Source organism: Lissotriton vulgaris, unplaced genomic scaffold (assembly GCF_964263255.1).
Source record: "Lissotriton vulgaris unplaced genomic scaffold, aLisVul1.2 SCAFFOLD_2265, whole genome shotgun sequence".
NCBI lineage: Eukaryota > Metazoa > Chordata > Amphibia > Caudata > Salamandridae > Lissotriton > Lissotriton vulgaris.
Window position 1 is genome coordinate 24,228 of NW_028251537.1, and position 23,363 is coordinate 47,590.

General features: G+C 46.0%; 1 protein-coding gene across 1 annotated transcript; it reads left to right on the plus strand.

Moving 5' to 3' along the window:
- Positions 1-905: 905 nt before the first annotated feature.
- LOC147662851 (uncharacterized) lies at positions 906-1,957 on the plus strand (the record flags this gene model as incomplete). The annotated part of the gene is made up of 1 exon (XM_086950852.1): positions 906-1,957. A coding segment is annotated over one exon (680 nt), but the record flags the coding sequence as incomplete, so codon positions are not given.
- Between the last annotated feature and the right edge of the window lie 21,406 nt (positions 1,958-23,363).

The following is a 23,363-nucleotide window of genomic DNA, read 5'->3' on the forward strand; positions in this document are numbered from 1 at the left end:
GTTCTGTCTGCATATTAGAGGGCAGTAATATTTTGCTCTAGGTGTCCTATTTGGGTGTCTCATTGTGCTTGCATATCACAAGGTGGGAAAGGCTTCCTCTGGGTGGCCTGTTCGATTGGCTTGTTCTGCAGTTCTGCACCTTAGGTGGCGGCAGTGGTTCTCTCTGGGTGGCTCGTTCAGTCTGCATGTTATAAGGAGGCACAGGCTCTCCCTGGGAGGTTCATTTGGTAGGTCTGCATGTTACAAGGTGGCAATGGTTCTCTCGGGGTGGCTCGTTCTTCCTACACACTACAAGGTGGCAGTGGTCCTCTCTCGGCACCTATGTAGGTGCTTAGTTCTGCAGGTCTGCACATGTTAGGAGATGTCAATAGCTCTCTCTGGATGGCTTGTCTGACTGGCTTCCTGTCGCTCCACGTTACAAGGTGGTAGTGGTTCTCTGGCTGATCTGTCTCAGTGGTTCCTTCTGCAAGTCTGCACATGTGAGAAAGTGGTGATGGTTCACTCCTATAAGCCTGTCTGGGTAGTTTGTTCTGTCTGCTCAAGTTAGGCTCATTCTGTAGCTTTCCTGGGTGGCTTCATTGAGAGCTGAACTCTTACCCATTTCCCTGCTTCTTTTCACAGTCTATGTCTGCCTGCAGACAAAGTATTGTCCTCTCTCCGGCCCCATGCTGTTATTGTCTCAACATAAAGAATGCCTACTGTCTTCACTGCTTACCCTTACAACTCTTTAATTAGTCAGCCAGTCGTGATTCTACCACCAGGTACCCATGGTCCAGCCACAAAGTGCTTGGTTGTGTATACAGAGCTTGTGCTCTTACTGCCTTTCGATACACTCCTGCTGTGGAAATGATTGATGCACCATTTCCCTTCTAGAAAGCTAACATTCATTTATTTCAATCTTACAGGAAATGGATCGATGAAGAGCAACATGAGTACCTCTTTTCAATATCATGAAAAACCTGCAATTTTCAAATCTGTGGCACAAAAGAGGAAAGTAAACATGGTCCAGAACATTTCTGAGATAAGACATTCCAATAGCCAGATGCCACCAGCGAGTACTCAAGAACAAGGAGGAGAGAAAAGTGCAGATTGGCCAAGAGCTTGCAGTGCTCTGCAGAAGTCGACACCCTACGAGTGGAGATTAGACAAGAGCTGTGAGAGTACAGTGAAAAACAACAGTGTTCTCTGTGAATCAACCACACCGCAAAGTAGCAAACCATACACACATGCTGACAGTGGGCAGACCAGCCCAATGAGCTGCTATGTACAATATCATCAAGAACACAATTTACAAGGAAGATATGCATGTACTGAATGTGGTAAAAGCTTTGGAGCGATGTCAAGTTTGCTCATACATAGGAGAATACATACAGGGGAGAGACCTTATCATTGTACCGTGTGTGAAAAAAGCTTCAATCAAATAGGAGCTTTAAATAGGCACCAAAAAATGCACACAGGAGAAAGACTGCATCGGTGCACTGTATGCGGAAAAGGATTCAACCGAAAGGACTACCTGCAGGTCCACAAGAAAATACACCCAAACATGGTAGACGATTGTGAGTTCCATCTAGTGGAAATTATGTAAATACCAAAGTGTGGACCATGAGCGAATTAGGGAGCACATGGAGTTGTTATCGTCCTTTTACCAATGCATAGAAAAGAGAGTTATAAGAGACATCCAGATAGAATTAAAGACAACTACACATATATGGCTCAGAAGAAGAAATGTTATTGCAACTGATTGTCAAGTCTTCCCCACAAATAGTGAGAGGAATAAAGATGGCCAGTGATGATTGCAGCATCTGGTCTAAACTGTGAAGTGTATAAATCGTTCTAGATGTGTTGTGGCACATTTCGTTGATTTTGTGACTGAACTTAGAAATTGAGTCTATGAAAGGGACTAGGTATGGACCCCATAAAGAAGCTAAGTGTTAACAATAATCTGGATTTACTTTGAGAGAATAGTAGCAACCGTTGTCGCTTGATGAAGGTCCTGACCTGGTATACAAAAAAAAGAAGCTGAGTGTAGAGTTGCCATCCCAAGACTACAGTGTGTGTTAGATGTACATTACCAGAAAAACGTCAGAGAAATGAGAGGAAGGAGGTGGGTGGAATGTTATAGGTATACCTAAAAACCAAGAAAGCAGACATACATCACTTCCTTTACAAAAACACAGTGAGTATAGGTCCATCATCGTAGGTTTGGAAACAGGCTTTTACTCAACAAAGAGCGAAATGCTCAGTCAATTTTACAGCATTGCTTAAAAAGAACAGGCAGTGTGCCACACTACTTAAAAACCTGGAAAAGACGTATACTTGACTCCGTCCTTGACGGTTATGGCTCTTTTCTTCCAGTATCAAACAAAGTACCAGATATCTTTTAACCCACTAGTGCAATCTATGTCCATGCAATAGCTAGATCTCACTCTTAGCATGGGTATTGAGGGGTCTGCCGGCAGCTGTTCTACAGGGCTGAGTCTATCCACAAACTGACACGCCCACTGGCTAAAATGTAGACACTAGAAATGGCCGCCTGCCACTCCTTATAGCACTAGAAACTCCTGAAAACACAGCTAATAACTATGGCAGTTGCCCTGCCCACTCACATGTGTCCAACTCTTATGTGATAGTCCTAGAAGGTTAAACACTTACTGTTTTAGGCCATGGGCATTGTTTTGGGGCAGTGGAGCAGGGAGACAGCGCTTCTGTCCAGCCGGTGGACCTAGGTGGAGCCCACAAATTCAACTGAGGCAGCTCCTATAGCCATGTTAACCAACTTGTCGTAAAACGAGGATAGTGGAAGATAGCAGTTAGTGTTGCCTTCCATTGGTGTCTTGCAGCTGGATTTGAAATAAGGCTGATGGAGTCTAGAGACCTGCTGATGAAGATCTTGGTAGTAGGAGAAAGTCTTCTTATCTGGTGACCACTTGGCAGAGGACAAAGCCCGCAGATGTGGTCCAGGAACTAAGTGATGCTTCAAAGAGGATGTGAGAGTAAAAAAATAATTTTGGGAAGTAGTATTGATGTAGCAGGGAACATACCACGGGCAGTGTATGAAGCAGTGCAGATTATGTGACCTCAAGTTGTCTTTGGGAAGAGAGGCTTTGTGCACAAAACCTTGAATACATTTGTAATCTCCAAAAACCTTAACATTCAATCCAATATTGCTGCAAAAATGACCGAACAGACTATATAGTAATTATCCCCTGCCTGAAGGGAGATGCTGTCCGTCAGCTCTTTACAGGCCTGCAATGGCCACCTCCTCTTAAAGAGATCCAGTTCAGAGCCCATGATGTAAATTAGGATAGCTTACCAGGAGGCGCTGCTGTTTTAGAGAAGGTAACAAGGCACCATTGGTGAAACCTGGGACCGATTGAAGAACCAGAAATCTGGAGTCCATCAATACTGAGGCAAATATATTGTTGGTCTGTGCTTGGAATCACTCCCATGTCCAAGCAAACGGAGGGCTGTCCATGCAGGCGACATTTAATCTCTCTGGGCCTTCGACTGCCCTGATCATGTCTTTCATTTTGGCCCGGCTCTACAGGTCGAGCCTTGTCTGGTTTTGTTGTTTCTTGTTGTGGATGTAAAGAGGTGAGTTTAGTGTGTATATTTTTTATCTTCACTGCCACCCATCAGTCATGGAATCCGCCAAGGTTCACTCCGGTCACCATTGATATTTAGTTTTAACATCAGTGCATTAAAGTATCTGTGTAGATACCAAATGCCTAAATTTCATTCATAGATTAACAAACTCATTTGCAGATCAAGGGCCCTTAGGATAACCTTCCGGTAGAAAATGCATTTCTAAGTTCAACAGGGAACCCTTAACCCTTGGGAGGCCATAGCCACATCTTGGTTCTCGCACCTCATTTCAAAGGGTGGTAGAATTGCTACTCTTCTTCTGTGGGGACTCGTCCAGCTCCACCTTTCGAATCTCTTTGCTTGCAGTCCTTCCGCCCCAGAATAGGCAGCTCAACAGGGTCTGAAGATGCACTGTCTGTCGAGTGGCTCTCCTGCCAGTTGTGTATGTGCAAGCTATGATGGTCATGAATAAGAAATATGGGTAAGTGTCCCCCTGTGCTAAGAGGAAACTGCTGGCGCGCCGGGCTGTTTGTTAATTGTTTTACAGAAATCATTCCCCATTTTTATGTAAAACAAAATAAAAAATTCTGATGGATACTTTTAGCTGCAGATTCTTCGCCTCTGGAACACATCCAAGCCCCAGACTGGATCTGGAGACTTCTTCCAGCAATGCTCCTGTGCATCAGTAGGTGGCGCAGTATGGCATTGTGGCGACTCTATACTGCCCTATAACTGACAGAGCGAAACAGCATATATGTGCCACTCCCGCGCATGGACGTTAGTTCCTTTCATTCTGCACCCTTTGGCACGGATCTGGAGCTCCACTCCAGTCTTCCTGCAGTCACAATGAGCAAGGGAACAAAGTCCCCACTGAACACCTAGATTACAGGAAGCAGATGTCTGACATGGGCCTGCACAAGCTGCATCTGTGGAGCTTGGGCTCTGATCAATCAATCAGGCGTTTGTTAAGCTCTACTACTCACCCGTAAGGGTCTCAAGGCGCTGGAGGTAAGGGTGTGCAGGTTCCAGTCTATCAAGGAGGGGATCCGTCGAAGAGCCAGGTTTTGAGGTTTCTTGCGAAGATGGGAAGCAATGTTGTCTGTCGGAGGTGGAGCGGAAGAGCATTCCAGGCTCTGGCTGCGAGGAAGGAGAAGGAGCGGCCTCCCGATCTGGTCTTTCTGGTGTGGGGGACCACCACGTAGGACTCAAAGTTGATTCGGAAGCTGAAGCGAAACTATAAGAAGAGGTTGAGTTAATGCATTGGTCCTTCTTCCACTGCAAATCACGGCCTGATGGATGGCGATAAATGTGTTGACTGAGATCCTTCAGCCAGGGCCAGCTTCATCTGAGCCGTTCTTGAAGCCCTTACGGATGCTCGCCTTGATACATGTTCTAAGCCATCCTCATGCCCGCCAGTGGTTTGACCTAACCAAGCACCGTAAACCAGAAAGCTTGATTGTTCAAGCTTTAAAAGACAAGGTTAATCAAAATTCCTTTCCAACCAATCGTCCCGATAGGTAACCCAAAAACATTGATGCATTCAGAAAGAGAATGTTTTCTTCAGCTAATCTAGCACCCAGCTCTATCAATGGAGTTTGCTCTCTTGGTAAGTACACCCAAGCCCATGGGACATGGCTAGTGAAATCATGATGGCGCCCCAGAGGACCTCGGGCCTTGTTAGCCCAAATGGTCCATGATGGTCAGAACGCAGGCAAGTATGCGCTCTGATCTCACCTGGACACTAGAGAGCGCAATGGCAGGGTCATTGGAACTGGCACCTTGCTCAGAAGGCCGCCGGGACGAGGTTTGTGGAGACCTACAGCATCCCTAATTGACATGTTCTTCGATAGCTCCAGACTTTTCATAGACGGGGTTTATACTGCCCTGGCGTGATTCAAAGACAGTTGTGCAGCAGCACAATCCCTGGGGTTATTGATACTAGCTGAACAGTCCCCCGCCAATAGTGAAGCCCTGGGGGGCTCGCTCACAGATAATGCCAGACCTCCCAGTGTGCACTGCAGCAACCGTCCCAGCCCTGTCGATGCCATGGGCGTGGGCCTGGCAAAAACCACTCAAACCAGAAGGGACCGCAATCCTCCAGTTCCTCTTTGCTTGCTGAGGCGGCTACCAAGCGGCTTTAGTTTGTCCTCAGGCTCCTGCGTAGCTGACCAGTAGAAGGCAGAATACACCATTTCCTACCTGACTGGAACCCATCATGTCAGACAGGTGGGTCTTACACATTGTTCAAAGAGGCTGAGCCCTACCTCTCATTTCCTCCCCACTCCATCTTCTTTCAACACCAGAGCAACTTTTAGAAGAGCACTCCACAGTCCTGGTTCAGGAAGTCAATCTTCTGTCGTCTAAGAATGCCATGGAGTGGGTAGCAGAGTGGGAGAAGGGAGAAGGATACTGTAACTTCCTCATTCCAATGAAAGATTGAGGCCTCAAACCCATGGGGGACCTCTGCCCTCTGGATGCTAACTCTGGTTCAGAACCTTCAGGCTCTGGCCTCAGGAAACTAGACGGTGTCTTTAGACTTACAGGACATATATTTTCACATTCCCCTTCCGCAGTCTCACTGGCGTTACCTGTGGTTCAAGGTGGGCCAGGAGCTTTTCCTTATACTGTGCTCCCCTTCAGCCTTAACTTGGTACCTCGGGGAACACAAAAGTGATAGTAGTGGCAACTGCCCAACTTCCGATGTCAGGAGGACACATATTCCCATGCCTCAACAGCTGGCTGCTGAAGGCCAACGCACCACAGCCAATCGCAGACCACCTACGGACAATGGTCATACTCCTCACTTTGTTGGGTTTCACCGACAATGAGTCGAAGTCCCACCTGAGCCCTGAGCAGAACATTCCATTCATTGGGGCAGTTCTGAAGACTGTGGCATTTAAAGCCGGTCCACTGCAGCAGGAAGTCCAGAGCATTCAGGATATGAACCCGACCTTTAGGGGTCAATCCTGGGTTTCAGTGCGGATGGCTGTGAGGCTCCTTGTGTATCCTCCTTATCCCGACCGCCAGCTGTCACTTATGGGTCCTGTAGGTACATTCTGACTAGATTTATTTGCCACTATCAAGAAACTAGTGTCAGCAAATCTATTCCTTGCAGTCCTGACAAGATACTCAGTAGTAGTCCAGCTGCAATGAAAGGAAGGGCATCTGGATGTATTTACACCTCTACTCCTCTTGCCTCAAATTCTAAGGAAGATCAAGACAGACCCGGCCGAAGTCACTCTCCACGCCCTGGGCTGGGATCGGAGAGTGCGGTACCCAGAGCTCCTGAGTTTGAGTATCTATCCTCCGATGCGGGCTCAGATGAACCTCCTGCGTTTGTTTTGCCAACCGAGGTAGTTGATACTATTCTTGTAGCCAAATGTCGTTCTACAAAGTCTATCTTTGCGGTGCACTGGGAAGAAAGAGTTGCTTGGTGCGGTGCCTGAAACATTGTCTCCTTCTAAACTGGTGGGTGTTCCCGTGCATGTTTGTTCATTAGTCCAGCAAGGCCTTGAGATGGGCACAGCGAAAGATTGTCTGTCTGCTCTTTTACCCTTTCTGTGTTTACTTGACCAACTATCTTTAATTCACTGGGTGTGATGCGTTTTATAAATGGTTTGATTCACGCTTCCCCCAAATCATTTGTGAAGCCTCACTGGACCCAAACTTGTTCTTGGCTCTAGCATCCAACCTGCCAAGCCCTAACTCAATAAATGAATAATCACAAATGCGAGCAATAAATGGGCAGGTCAGTACCAAACCATCAGTCATCTATATAGCTTTCAATGTAGCAGCCTTCAGACGTCCATCAGAAAGGCTGTAAGTGCCCTTTGGGCGAGAACAAGGACACCAACTCTACATGACTGCCTCTGTAGATTATGCACTATTCAGGAAGTGGAAAAGATTGCTTTCTTGCTAACCGGGAATCCTCTGATTTTGACACATTATGGGTCCCTTTTCTAGGTCATCTCGCCACAGAGTTCAGGGAACTTCCACCCCCTGATATCTCAGGGGTGCTTAGAATCATCCCAACACAATCCACTTAAATGATACGCGTGAGAGGAACGGACTAGCTACAGTGAGCTCTCAGAACATGAAGGCATAGAGAGGAAACCAGGAGATGCAATTAAAATATAAGAGAGTAATTCGACAGAGGTGGGGGGGGGGCAGAAGAGTGGGTGTTATCCAGGTTAGAAACAAGGGGAGGAGGAAAGATCTTCTTTTATTGCTTGCCAAAAGCCAGTTATTGATGCCAATTCCGCGTCAGCCTCCGGGTTGTAGGCATTTAAGCTGTACTTTGAAAATGTATTATACTGATTTGTCATATTAAGATCCTGCAGAGGGGGTTAAATAAAACAACACTCAGTCCCCAACATGAGAAAATTGTGTTAACAAAACATTAGCAAAGTGTGTTAGCATCTCTAGTTTCCTGGAAGAGGCCGCTCTTCAATAGCAGGAATTGTTCAGGTAGACTCACCGGCCAACTTTGCTCAGCTTCACTTCCACATTTTTTAAAACTATAAACACTTTCATAGATGCTTGTGACTTGTCAGGTCATTTAGCATACTTTATGGAGTGCAATATTATTCTGTTGCTGATTGATTTGCTTTTGATATCCAAGCACAATAGCCTAATAAATTATTTTATATTCAGATATAAAGGGTCTGGTGTCTTAAAACTATTACTCTAGTGGATTGAATGTGTTGCTTCGCTTGTCTGATTGAGAAGTCCTGTACTCGGATTCTGGTATCAGTGGTCCGAGACCTGGTAACTTTAACGAAGTAATTCTTTATAGTATGTGTTTCGTTCTTATGAGCGGAATTGTTTTCCCGAACCATAGCAAGAACTAGAAGTACCCATCTCATTCTCCTCTGGACCACAGAAGTAAACCCATCAGACAATCTAACATTTAAATCAACTTTACTCTTTCTGTGTGCTCAAACAACCACCATATCTTTCTTAAAAACAGACAACATACATTTCAAAAACCTTTTTCAGTCTTTATTTCTCATTGTAGGCTTGAAGAATTTCCTATTCAGACCCAACAATCTGGCACATGCATCAACAATGTAATTTGAGATTCCTTATTAGCGACAAATAAGGATTCGCTAGTAAGGATTAGCAAAAGGCTATGCATGTAGAAATGGCTTAAAAAAATAGCGATTTGTTAACATTCCTTAATTGCGACTCACAAATTGCCAATCGTAATTAAGGAATTCCTCCCCATGTATTCCTATGGGCCTAGAGGCCCATAGGAATGAATGGGAAGACATTCTCAATTTGCGATTCTCAATTAGACAATCGCAAATTGAGAATGCAATTTCAAGGGTGCCAGGGTGTCAAATGGACACCCTGTTGCACCCTTGAAATCTGCATATGAGTACATCTTGCACACACACTTGCCCCAAGGGCATGTGTTTGTGTAAAATGGAACTTAGAAAAATGCACTTTAGTGCATTTTTCAAAGTTTTTGCAAATTACCATGACGTTCAACTTCATGGTAATTTGCGCCCCGATTAGCGAAATCGCTGGTTTTTTTACTTGAATGCATTGCATTTAAGGAATCTCAATTTGCGATTCCTTAAATGCAATGGCAATTTAAGTAATCGCAATTTAGAGATTACTTAAATTGCGATTTTTGCATTTGGGATGATGCGTCCCAAATGCAAAAATACCGGTCGCAAAAGGGCAGATTCTGAGAATCTGCCCGTTTGCGACCAGTTTTTGCTGTGATGCATGTGGGCCAATGTCTTTTCTTTCAGGCAATTACCTTCTTATGGGAAAATATACGAATATGCAGTCTCTGGCTCAGCAGATTTAAAGCGCTAGTGTGCTGCATTTAATCTACATGGTGATATAATCATTTGTGTATCACCAAGTAGTGTCTTCATTTGATCCTATTAAAATCTTTGTTTCCATCACACTTCAGAACTACAAAAAATGTGCTTCAATTTTGCTTTCCTAACTGCTGAATGTGTATAGTTCGTTATCAGGTATTTAATGGCCTCCTATAGTCTTTCCTTTCAACACTCTATACCCCACCGAGATTGTCAGATTCCCTTTACTTCTCTGACTGCAGAGTGTGTGGTTTGAAACAACCATTACTTCCCCAGTAAAAACATTTTTTTTTAAGTAAGCAGCAATTTGTCAGACAGCTTCACATCTGACCGATGTCTTTGAAGCGCAGCAAAAGGGACACGATAAATACAGAATTTAAAGGCATCTTTATTAGTTGGTCTTTCATGACCCACCAAAAATCAGCTTGCGAGCCACAGTTTAAGAAACGCTGACCTAGACTGTATTGATTCCTTACCAGCCCACATGCATCCTTTTGCATCAGCCCAGTTAGCAGGAGAATCTCTATTGGTTTACAAGAATAGACTGCTGTAACATTGGACAGGTGGGTCCTGGACCCGTGGCAATATAGGGTGCACCTCAAGTTTATTGAAGCCCCTATGGGGCTCATCTTGTAGACGGTGCACCAACTCCTCAGTCTGCTGCAGAGGGTGCACCTCCAGTTTATTGAAGCCCCTATCGGGCTCATCTTGTAGACGGTGCGCCAACTCCTCAGTCTGCTGCAGAGGGTGCACCTCCAGTTTATTGAAGCCCCTATCGGGCTCATCTTGTAGACGGTGCACCAACTCTTCAGTCTGCTGTAGAGGGTGCACCTCCAGTTTATTGAAGCCCCTATCGGGCTCATCTTGTAGACGGTGCACCAACTCCTCAGTCTGCTGTAGAGGGTGCACCTCCAGTTTATTGAAGCCCCTATCGGGCTCATCTTGTAGACGGTGCACCAACTCCTCAGTCGGCTGTAGAGGGTGCACCTCCAGTTTATTGAAGCCCCTATCGGGCTCATCTTGTAGACGGTGCACCAACTCCTCAGTCTGCTGTACAGGGTGCACCTCCAGTTTATTGAAGCCCCTATCGGGCTCATCTTGTGGACGATGCACCAACTCCTCAGTCTGCTGTAGAGGGTGCACCTCAAGTTTATTGAAGCCCCTATCGGGCTCATCCTGTAGACAGTGCACCAACTCCTCAGTCTGCTGTAGAGGGTGCACCTCAAGTTTATTGAAGCCCCTATCGGGCTCATCTTGTAGACGGTGCACCAACTCCTCAGTCTGCTGTAGAGGGTGCACCTCCAGTTTATTGAAGCCCCTATCGGGCTCATCTTGTAGACGGTGCACCAACTCCTCAGTCGGCTGTAGAGGGTGCACCTCCAGTTTATTGAAGCCCCTATCGGGCTCATCTTGTAGACGGTGCACCAACTCCTCAGTCTGCTGTACAGGGTGCACCTCCAGTTTATTGAAGCCCCTATCGGGCTCATCTTGTGGACGATGCACCAACTCCTCAGTCTGCTGTAGAGGGTGCACCTCAAGTTTATTGAAGCCCCTATCGGGCTCATCCTGTAGACAGTGCACCAACTCCTCAGTCTGCTGTAGAGGGTGCACCTCAAGTTTATTGAAGCACCTATCGGGCTCATCTTGTAGACGGTGCACCAACTCCTCAGTCTGCTGCAGAGGGTGCACCTCCAGTTTATTGAAGCCCCTATCGGGCTCATCTTGTAGACGGTGCACCAACTCCTCAGTCTGCTGTAGAGGGTGCACCTCCAGTTTATTGAAGCCCCTATCGGGCTCATCTTGTAGACGGTGCACCAACTCCTCAGTCTGCTGCAGAGGGTGCACCTCAAGTTTATTGAAGCCCCTATGGGGCTCATCTTGTAGACGGTGCACCAACTCCTCAGTCTGCTGTAGAGGGTGCACCTCCAGTTTATTGAAGCCCCTATCGGGCTCATCTTGTAGACGGTGCACCAACTCCTCAGTCTGCTGCAGAGGGTGCACCTCCAGTTTATTGAAGCCCCTACTGGGCTCATCTTGTAGACGGTGCACCAACTCCTCAGTCTGCTGCAGAGGGTGCACCTCCAGTTTATTGAAGCCCCTATCGGGTTCATCTTGTAGACGGTGCACCAACTCCTCAGTCTGCTGCAGAGGGTGCACCTCCATTTTATTGAAGCCCCTATCGGGCTCATCTTGTAGACGGTGCACCAACTCCTCAGTCTGCTGCAGAGGGTGCACCTCCAGTTTATTGAAGCCCCTATTGGGCTCATCTTGTAGACGGTGCACCAACTCCTCAGTCTGCTGCAGAGGGTGCACCTCCAGTTTATTGAAGCCCCTATTGGGCTCATCTTGTAGACAGTGCACCAACTCCTCAGTCTGCTGTAGAGGGTGCACCTCCAGTTTATTGAAGCCCCTATCGGGCTCATCTTGTAGACGGTGCACCAACTCCTCAGTCTGCTGCAGAGGGTGCACCTGGAGTTTATTGAAGCCCCTATCGGGCTCATCTTGTGGACGGTGCACCAACTCCTCAGTCTGCTGTAGAGGGTGCACCTGGAGTTTATTGAAGCCCCTATCGGGCTCATCTTGTAGACGGTGCGCCAACTCCTCAGTCGGCTGTAGAGGGTGCACCTCCAGTTTATTGAAGCCCCTATCGGGCTCATCTTGTAGACGGTGCGGCAACTCCTCAGTCTGCTGTAGAGGGTGCACCTCCAGTTTATTGAAGCCCCTATCGGTCTCATCTTGTAGACGGTGCACCAACTCCTCAGTCTGCTGTAGAGGGTGCCCCTCCAGTTTATTGAAGCCCCTATCAAGCTCATCTTGTAGACGGTGCACCAACTCCTCAGTCTGCTGCAGAGGGTGCATCTCCAGTTTATTGAAGCCCCTATCGGGCTCATCTTGTAGACGGTGCACCAACTCCTCAGTCTGCTGTAGAGGGTGCACCTCCAGTTTATTGAAGCCCCTATCGGGCTCATCTTGTAGACGGTGCACCAACTCCTCAGTCTGCTGTAGAGGGTGCACCTCCAGTTTATTGAAGCCCCTATCTGGCTCATCTTGTAGACGGTGCACCAACTCCTCAGTCTGCTGCAGAGGGTACACCTCCAATTTATTGAAGCCCCTATCGGGCTCATCTTGTAGACGGCGCACCAACTCCTCAGTCTGCTGCAGAGGGTGCACCTCCCAGTTTATTGAAGCCCCTATCGGGCTCGTCTTGTAGACGGCGCACCAACTCCTCAGTCTGCTGCAGAGGGTGCACCTCCCAGTTTATTGAAGCCCCTATCGGGCTCATCTTGTAGACGGTGCACCAACTCCTCAGTCTGCTGCAGAGGGTGAACCTCCAGTTTATTGAAGCCCCTATCGGGCTCATCTTGTAGACGGTGCACCAACTCCTCAGTCTGCTGCAGAAGGTGCACCTCCAGTTTATTGAAGCCCCTATCGGGCTCATCTTGTAGACGGTGCACCAACTCCTCAGTCTGCTGTAGAGGGTGCACCTCCAGTTTATTGAAGCCCCTATCGGGCTCATCTTGTAGACGGTGCACCAACTCCTCAGTCTGCTGTAGAGGGTGCACCTGGGCTGCAGATGGTACATTATGAATAGATCGCCATCTGGTGTTGGGCTCGGATGATTGCACTTTGTTTTTCTCTTGGAGAGTCTTTTGTCTCTTGGTGACTCCTCCCTTGGTTGGTAGTGCGCATGGGCATCGGCTCCATCCTTAGATTGTTTTGCCATAGTAGGGTTAGATAGAGTAGTATAGTAGAATACAGATAAGAGTGCCCATGTAAGTGTATCTAAATAAGATAATGTTGGAACAGACACAGGTTTCCGGGGAGGCTGGGAGGGCATGTACCACTCTGCAGCCCTCTATGCCAAGAACAGATGCATACTGGTAAGTAGCATATTCCGTTCGAGGCATATGGGCTGCAGATGGTACATTATGAATAGACTATATAGCAGTTCTCTCCCTAGCGGTGGTCGCCCGTGTCTGTTGCAACTGTCTGAAACAATGTTTTTAATACTGCTTGTCCCACTCTAGCTTGTTGTGTTGTGTGCACATCTACACAATAGTGTTTTGTGAAGGTGTGTGGTGTAACCCAGGAAGCCGCTTTGCATATGTCATCTAGTGGAATGTTCCCCAGAAATGCCATAGATGCTCCTAGTTTACGTGTAGAGTGAGCTCTAGGAGGAACAGTTAATGTTCTCTTTGCCTTTAAGTAGCATATTTGAATGCATTTTACAATCCATCTGGCAATGCCCGCTTTGGAGATGGGATTGCCTTTATGTGTGGGAGAAAACGCAACAAATAGCTGTTTTGTCTTTCTGAAAGTTTGTGTTCTTTCTATGTAGTACAATATGGCCCTTCTAACATCCAGTGTATGTAGGGCTCTTTCAGCTACTGTTTGTGGTTTTGGAAAGAAAACCGGTAATTCCACTGACTGATTGATGTGGAATGCTGAAATAACCTTCGGTAGGAATTTCGGGTTTGTTCTAAGAACCACTTTATGTTGGTGTAGCTGCATAAATGGTTCTTGAATCGTAAAAGCCTGCAGTTCACTTACTCTTCTAAGTGACGTGATAGCTATGAGGAAGGCTACCTTCCATGTGAGGAATTGTATTTCACACCTATGCATAGGTTCAAATGGTGGCCCCATTAGTCTGGTAAGCACTATGTTGAGATTCCAGACTGGGGAAGGTGGTCTTCTTGGTGGAATGACTCTTTTGAGTCCTTCCATGAAAGCTTTAATTGCTGGTACTTTGAACAATGACAGATGTTGTCTGTTTTGTAGGTATGCCGCTATGGCTGCTAGATGCACTCTGATAGAGGTATATGCTAGGTTACATTGTTGTAAGTGTAACAAATAGCAAATGATTTGTTTAGTAGATGCGTCCAAAGGGTTGATGTGCTTATTGTTACAGTGTATAGCAAACCTCTTCCATTTTGCTGCATAGCATGCTCTGGTAGTAGGACGTCTTGCTTGTTTAATGATTTCCATGCATTCTGGTGGTAAATCTAAATACCCAAACTCTATGACCTCAGGAGCCAGATCGCTAGGTTCAGTTGTTTGGGATCTGGGTGCATTATTTCTCCATGGTTCTGTGTAAGATGCATGGGTAATAACCTTAGCTTTTGATGTGGTACTTGTGAGAGTTGTAGCAGCGTGGTGAACCACGGCTGTCTTGCCCACGTGGGTGCCAGCGCTATGATGCCACTTCCTGTAATGCCACGCGCTGTTGTGTCACGTGCTGTGATGCCCCCTTGTATACTGGTTAACTAGGTTAGTCCCCCCACTTCTTTTTAGGTCTCGCTCTCGAGACCTATTGTCGTCGAGATGCCTCTCAAGGGAGACAGACCGGGGCACGCGCGGCGATTCTGGTTCGTGGACGCGCACGTAAGACGCGCCTGCCACAAAGCGTGCACAGCTGGCTCGAGTCAACAGTGTGAACGTGCGAAATTGCAGTGCAGTATGAAACCAAACAGGCCTTGGCGTTTAGAGCTTCGTGGCCTACCTGGTGCTGTGTTGTGTAACACGCCCCAGCCACACATCATGTGTCAGGCTGTGTGGACAGTCTAGTCACATTATATAATCACACCGCCAAGACCACCACCAAACCCATCCTTCACTCTCCCTTACAGCTACGCACGTTTATATTGACAACAATAAACTATAACGCCCATCTGACTGCCCCATCCTCACCCTTTAACTGGCTGGTACTGAAACAAGCATTTGCAATGCAATAGGTCTCGCATTAGGAAAGTTTGAGTATTGGTATTTTAAATGGCCATTTTTTTTATTTATGTGTTGGTTTTGAATATAGCGAAATTAATAGCTTTGTCATTTACAATGCCAATAGTTTCAACTTTCGCAAATGTGACACCTATAGCATTTGTACCGCAATGTGTGTTGTATTTACATGACTTAGATGTATTGATATTACAAATAACAATGGCTTGTAATTTTTTAAATAATTAATACTTAAAAAAGAAGTTAGTGTACTTTATAATGGCAATAGCTTAAACTTTTGTAAATAACTTTTGTGAAGATTATGTTCATTGTATTGAAATATTAACATCTTTTTGTGACATTTGTAACAGAGCTTTAAACATTGAGAGAACATATTTGAACCAGTTGTTGTTGAATGGTTGCACAGATTGATGCTGTGGTAGCGCTGAGTGATGTTGTGGTGGCGACAAGTGATGCTGTGGCGTTCAGTGATGCTGTGGTAACGCATAGTGATATTATGGTACTCCTGAGTGATGTTGTGGTGCCTCTGAGTGATGCTGGGTGATGCAATAGATGGATAGAATGAGTGCGATAGATAGATAAAGTGAGTGCGATAGATAGATAGAGTGAGGGCGATAGATAGATAGAGTGAGGGCGATAGAGTGAGGGCGATAGATAGATAGAGTGAGGGCAATAGATAGAGTGAGGGCGATAGATAGAGTGAGGGTGATAGAGTGAGGTTGATAGATAGATAGAGGCCGATAGATAGATAGATAGAGGCCGATAGATAGATACAGTGAGGCCGATAGATAGAGTGAGGCTGATAGATGGATAGAGTGAGGGCGATAGATAGAGTGAGTGCGATAGATAGAGTGAGGGCGATAGATAGAGTGAGGGCGATAGATAGATAGAGGCCGATAGATAGATAGTTAGATAGATAGAGGCCGATAGGTAGATAGATAGAGGCCGATAGATAGATGAGTGAGGCCGTTAGATAGATAGAGTGAGTCCGATAGATAGATAGATAGAGTGAGGCCGATAGATAGATAGAGGCCGATAGATAGATACTGACATAAAATCAGTCAGCAATATACCACATGGCACTAAACTAGTGATCATACCGTCACCTAGAATCAAGGCAGACTTGGGCATAACGCTATATAAGAATGGAATAGTGCTTATACAAGCAGCCAATGCCGACTTAGAAAAATTTTACCACATATTCCCTACTTTAAAAGAATGTGTAGAGAACACAAGGAAACAACAACGTCCTCGGAACGTGCAAGTAGATAGTCCAGACTCCAGCGAATCTACCAACACAGGCAGCATGCTACTGAGAGACACACAGGACTCGCAACAAGTAACGCCTCCAAGTGACACAGGCGCTACTCAACCTAATGAATATCAACACTCCCAACAATCAATGACATTAAAAGACACGTCTGAGACAAAAGATAATCTGAATAGAGAAGGTACAGAGAGCTCAGAAACACGATACCTTGGGCTACTACAGCTCTAGCTCCAGCACAAGCACAGAGGGAAGAGGCATCTCTGCCCCACCAAGACGTTGAGCCGCAATGCCTAACAACGCCAGAAGACTCAATGGAAAGAGAAGTTAGGCTGGATGAAGTGACTGAAAACGGAGAAGTAATACCCATAACCACTAATAATATTGCCCCGCAGCAGACACTGAGGGACGAATCAAGGCTGCGCTCACAGGCTATGACTTCGCCTTTAAATAGGCCACCCAGTAGGAATCTAAACGCAAGTGACCTGGAAAACGCTACCACCCCAGCAAGCGCCCCATGTACAAGCCAAAGGTCAGGTAAGAACACACAAAATAGTCGTCACCCAATACCGACAGTGAGCTCACACAAAAGAGCGTTTACCGCACGCATCCCACACAATAGAGGCACGGCCACCAGAACTGGGGGAAACAAGGAAAGGAACCTGAGAAAAGGAACGGAACCTACACATGGGGAAACAAAAGATGAACACCGAACAGAGAGGAGGAACACTACGAATACAGGGCATCAGTCTCAAAAAGAAATTAAAGGACTACAGACACAAATTGACAACATGTCAAAAGACATACAAAACACACTGAAAACAGTGGAAAAGATCCTGGAAGTCACGGTAGATACACACTCCAAAGTTGAGCACATGCAAGAATTAGTGCAGAAGTCGAGCAGGCAAAATCGACCAATGAGAACCCGCAGGGACTTAACAGAAGAAGAAACCCTGTCCTTACTAAATAGTTACGAACCCAAAGAACACAGTGGAGGGGAGATAATTAAAACAGTTCCGATTGATGCTAACAGAACATCCAAACATAATGGTAGGAAACCAGACCTTAACAACTTGCAACAAGTCCAAATAGCCACGAACCTGAGTGAACAGGTAACTAATAATGCAAGAAAACCGTTGAATTGTCTGTTGCTCAACTGCAGGTCAGCAGTAAAACATGCGTCAGACGTCGCTGCTCTTATCATTAACCAGGAAATTGATCTAGCGATACTAACTGAAACATGGCTTGCGGAATCATCATCTCCATGCATGGACCTGTTAGTGCCTCCTCAGTATAACATAGTAGGACTGGATAGACCAAAAAAGATAGGGGGGGGGATAGCCTGCATCCACCGATCTGATATAGAAATCAACCAAATTCAATCCGATCCTATGGAATCCTTTGAATACCTAGGCCTTAAGGTACGATCAACAGGCATTCAGAGTTGCATCCTGCATGCCATTTATCATCCCCCAGGAAATAATGCTACCTTTATTGACCAGTTAATGGAGATGATCACGGAAAACTCTAACATGCACTCTAACAACATTTTCCTGGGTGATTTTAACTTACATTGGGACGACAGTAAGGACAATCTGATCAACACTCTGAAAGACTTCTTGATTGAGTTAAACTTTACCCAAGCATGCACACAACCAACACACTCGAAAGGAGGAACTCTAGATTGGATACTATCAAGAAGCAATAACATACAGATCCAATCAGTTATGCCACGCGACTGGTCGGATCACCACGCCATAACCTTCTGAGGTACTGGGTTTTTCAGAACCGGTACTGATCCGGTAACCCAGCGGTGTCAGGGCAACACCCAAAGACCTCGAGTACTTTCCTGATTCAGACCACAGAAACCCGAGTCTTCTAGGTGAAGTCAAAGATCTAATTTATTGGCTGCAACCAAGTAACAAGCGTCCTAGAAGTACAACAGCATGTATGTTCTCAGGAGACTGCTCAAATTTACAAAGCCTGGCTTCTCCTTTTATACAGTTTTTTAAGCTTCAGGCAAGCATTCTTAGATTTACAGTGCAAACATTCTTGGATTTACAGTGTGCTATTCACATATTTTCATTACAAAAGAAAAAGCAGAGTCATGATGACAAGTATACATTTCGTGTGTCCAGTTTGTGATCAATTACCAGGCAAGGCCCAACATTTCCATCAGATATCGGTGTACCCTAAATAAAACCGGGCTCCTCCTCATCATAAAGCAAAAGAAGAGAAAAGAGCAGGGACAGGTGTGAGCAAGATTTGGGCGAGGTGTGTGCGATGGGAACAGTTTATGGCCTGTTGTGCTTTGATGCTATCTTGTTCGGCCACCGGGAGAGAAACTGACCAAACAGGTTTGGCTTGAGGCAATGGTTCCAGCTTGCCCAGGTCACAGAAAAGTCAATTAAGGTGTATGTGTCCTTTGATATCGAATTCAGCTGTGGTTACAAGCCTATGTGAAGGGCAACTCACAAAATGGCTGCCAAGCATAAAATGGAACCCAAGGGTTCAAAAACAAAAATGGCGATTTCGAGGTGAAATCGTTACTTGATTATGGCGAAAATGCTTGTGCATAGTGTTCTAGCCATTATCGGTCTTTTGACACCAAAATCGTCATGCTACGACAACGTTTGTTGCACGAGTCCAGAATTTTCAGAACTAAAAACCCTCCTTTTGCCCTAACATAGGCAAGTTAACCTAATCTCATGCTAGTCTGAGTCCAGGTCTATATTCCTAAAGTCATTGAGATGTTGCTGCAACATCATTCTGGTACTTAGTTCGTCTTTTGATACAGGCTTCATTACACATGATGTAGCACAGAGGCCACATATTGCAGGAGCGCACTGTACGCACAGACAGAACAGGAAGAGAATGGCTAAGACCATCCCAACGTCCATTAGAATTTTCCATCCCCACCCGGATATCAGTTCCCAGAACCATCCCATAAAAGACCAATCCCCTTTATCCATATGAATAGATTCGGAAGTTTTATGCAGTTTGGGGATAGCCTGGTACACTGTTGGAGCGTTATCTGGAATGAAAACACAGCAGCTCGATTGGATCAGTTTACATACCCCACCTCGGTCTGCAAGTATGACATCTAATGCGACCCTGTTCTGAAGGGTCATAAGACGGTCCGATTGGAGCTCAGCAGTCAAGTTACTAAGGGCACCAGCAGTTTCAATTACGGTGGATTCAACCACCCTTGCTAATTGCCTTATGTTTCTGCTGTTAACCATGGGCCCCCAAAACGGCAGAAAAAGTTTTTGCGAAATCCCCAAACTCCTGTTCCGCGGTGTCGTCTTTACTCACAACACCCCTAACTGTCCTTGTCCGATGGTAATCTGCCACGGCCGTGTAGGTGGGAGGCAACAGGAACGAAACAAAACATGTGCCCGAAAAGTCAGGGGGCAACCATGTATAGGCTCTATCATGGCAGATGAAATAGGTACCCTTAGCTGCTAAAAACGAATGGGAAGTCTGAGATGCAAAAACATATGTTTCAGTACAGACACTCTTCCCTAACTGAGCTCTGGGATTCTTGCCAGTACCTTGCAGATACAGATGACCCTGATGGGGTACAATCCAAATCGGGGAAGATCTCTTAGCTTGCTGCTTCTCACTCGGAGTAGCTCCATATCCGGTCACGTTCCATCCTATGTATACTAGTGTCTCATCTCTCGGGATAGTCTCATAGGAAATATCTTCCTTAATCATATCCACTATACCCTTAACTAGAGCACTATTCTTAGGATTGTCTGTTACAGAACGTAGGGGGTAGACTTCGTGTGCGTAAATGAACATTGTCCTGTATGCCCACACAGAGCCAGTGTGACTGAATGGCAGGACAAGGTAAGGGATGCCTTTATCCGTTGTGTGAGGCATAAGACCACACACCCAGCAGTTAGTTGTGTTCATTACTAATTGGTGTTGGTGCAAGAGCTGAATGAAGGAGTTATTAATGAATTCTAATCTCCTAGCTGACTCATGTTCAGGAAGGGGTTGAAAAGAATGTGCAGAAATAGTAGGAGGAGGTATGGGCGATGTAGACGGTGCAAAGGTCACTTGTAAAGAAAACAGTACATATCCTATTAAAAACATCATTGCACTTAATAACAGGAAAATGCATAATAATAAAAAACTTTTTTTGTCATCAATCCACATATTCTTGTTTTAAAATTCACAGCTTTGGCAGGTCTCTCCATTTTGAAAAACTCCATCCTCTCTATGTTGCTGCCCGCGGTGGGAGATTGATTCTGCTAAGGAGTGCTTCTGTTCAGTCCAGAGTAACTCCCTTAGACCAACCAGAACTGTCGACCTAACCGTCTCTAGCTGCACTCCAAAGACTGTGGCAACCGCGACCCTAGCAGCGGAACCCGGATGGCGGTTCGAAAAAACTAAAATGAGCAAGTTTCTCAGGTGGGAGAGCTGCGCTTTCAAAAATAGTACTTAGGGAAAAAAATGTATTAGTCCAATTTTATTAGTTGGTATTTCTCGGCCTCAGATTATACCGTTGTTTTCCCGGTATTGTGTGGTCTTGAAACAAGGCTTCAGGTTCTGGAGTGTCCAATTGGGCTGGTGATGGTACGGCTGGTTGCAGAATATTGTCACTCTCTTGTTCTGTAATTGTTCCTTTCACACGAGCATCACTGAAAGGGACGAACCTTGGCACAGATTCAGTCTCTGAGTCGGCGACACCCTCCTGGACCCATCGGTCATAAGGCAGAGGCAGAGGGATCCGTTTGCAGTGGGTGCCGTGAACCCAGTGTTTTTTACCCTCCACTCGAACGGCAGATCTTGTTGAGCGGAGGACTAGGTGAGGGCCGGTCCACCGGGGCTGGTCATTCTTTGTTCGCTGGAAATTCTTGACCAATACCCAGGATCCAGGATCGATAGGATGCCCTGGAGTTTCAGAGGCCTGAGGCAGAGCATCGTTGACCTGTTGGTGTAAGACACGCAATTTAGTCGTCAAATCATACAGATAGTCAAGCAAAACAGGATGTTCGATCTCACTGAACCTGGTGGGTCTGGGCACCCCCCATATGTTGGCCGGACGGCCGAAGACAATTTCATAGGGACTAAGTTTTACTCTAGAATGCACTGTCATTCTGGTGGATAGGAGTGCTAAAGGCAGAGCGTCAGGCCATTTAAGACCAGTGCTCGCTTGAATCTTGGCTAGTTTTAGTTTTAGGGTGCCGTTGTAGCATTCTACTAATCCAGCTGATTGGGGGTGATTTGCAGCGTGGAATTTTTGTCTGATGCCTAGCCCTTCACACACTTCTTTCATCACTCGTCCCACAAATTCACTCCCATTATCACTCCAGACCATTCTAGGCATTCCGAATCTAGGGAAAAACTCTTTCACAAGGGCTTTCGCTGTGGACAAGGCAGTGTTGTCCTTTAGGGGGATATGCTTCTACCCACCTGGAGAAGGCACAGACAACAACGAGTACGTATTTTAGATTGTTGCACCTCTCCATGTGTATGAAATCTAGCTGCAAAACCTCAAACGGATACATAGGAGGTGCAAAATGGCCAGCTGGAGTTGGGGTTCCCTTACCAGGATTGTGTTTCAGACATACCATGCAATTTTTAACCACATTCTCTGCACACTTAGGGATTCCAGCATTTTGCCATACTGGGGCCAACAACTTGCAAATCCCTTTCACGCTGATATGAGCCATTCCATGAGCCATTGTCACCACTGCAAGCACGTACGCATCGGGCAGCAACCATCTCTGATGCTCTGACAATTCGACCCAACAGCCATTTTCATCCATTCTGCCCGTACTTTCTCTCCACATGCTCATCTCTTTCTCTGTAGCCTCAGATTGTATCGATTTCACACTCTCTATCGTGTCCTCACACATTCCAACATCACCAACCCATCTTGCAGGACCTACAGCATACATTCGGCTCATTACATTCCTGGCGGTTTCTTTCGCAACTTCATCAGCAAATGCATTCCCACGACCAACATCATCAGTCACCTTCTTGTGGGCACTACATTTTACAATCGCAACTTGTAGAGGCAAAGTCAGTGATTCAAGAAGCTCATTCACCAACTGACCATGCTGGATCTTCGTGCCATGCAAAGTCAGGAACCCACGTTCACTCCACAATCGTCCAAAACTATGAGCCACACCGAACGCATACTGACTGTCAGTGTACACATTTACTTTCATTCCTTTCGACAACACACACGCTCTTGTAAGTGCGATCAATTCTGCTGCTTGGGCGGAGTTATGTGGAATACGTGCAGTTTCAACGACTGTATGTAAAGTGGTGACAGCATAAGCTGCAGTCGTGCCACCATTCGGAAGCTTGAAGCTTGAACCATCCACCCATAAGGTACCATCACATTCAGAAAGAGGAGTATCTTGGAGGTCTATTCTCCCTTTTGTTTCTTCTTCTGTTCTAAGAAAACAATCATGCTGTTCTTCAGCACTCTCTGTCTCAACTGAAATTGGCAACAACGTGGCTGGGTTTAATGTGCTACATCTTTTGATGTGCACATGGCTTGCTAACAAAGTTAGTTCGTAACCAGACAATCGAGCACTAGTTAAATGCTGTGTCTTGGTTCTGTTCAATAACGTGTCCACTGCATGTGGAACCATAACCACTAACGTGTTATTCATCACTAAACCAGCAGACTGTCGGATAGAAACAGCTGCTGCAGCTGTGGCTCTTAGACAACTCGGCAACGCCCTAGCTACCGGATCCAAAGTCGACGACAAATATGCGCATGGACGCTGCTTGTCTCCAAACAACTGTGTCAACACTGATAATGCACAACCCTCTTGCTCATGGACATACAATGTAAAGGGCTTACTGTAGTTGGGGGTACCCAACACAGGAGCCGAACATAATGCTGTGCGCAATTCAGAAAAACTTTTCTGACACTCTTCAGACCAAGGCACAGGATTTGGTGTATC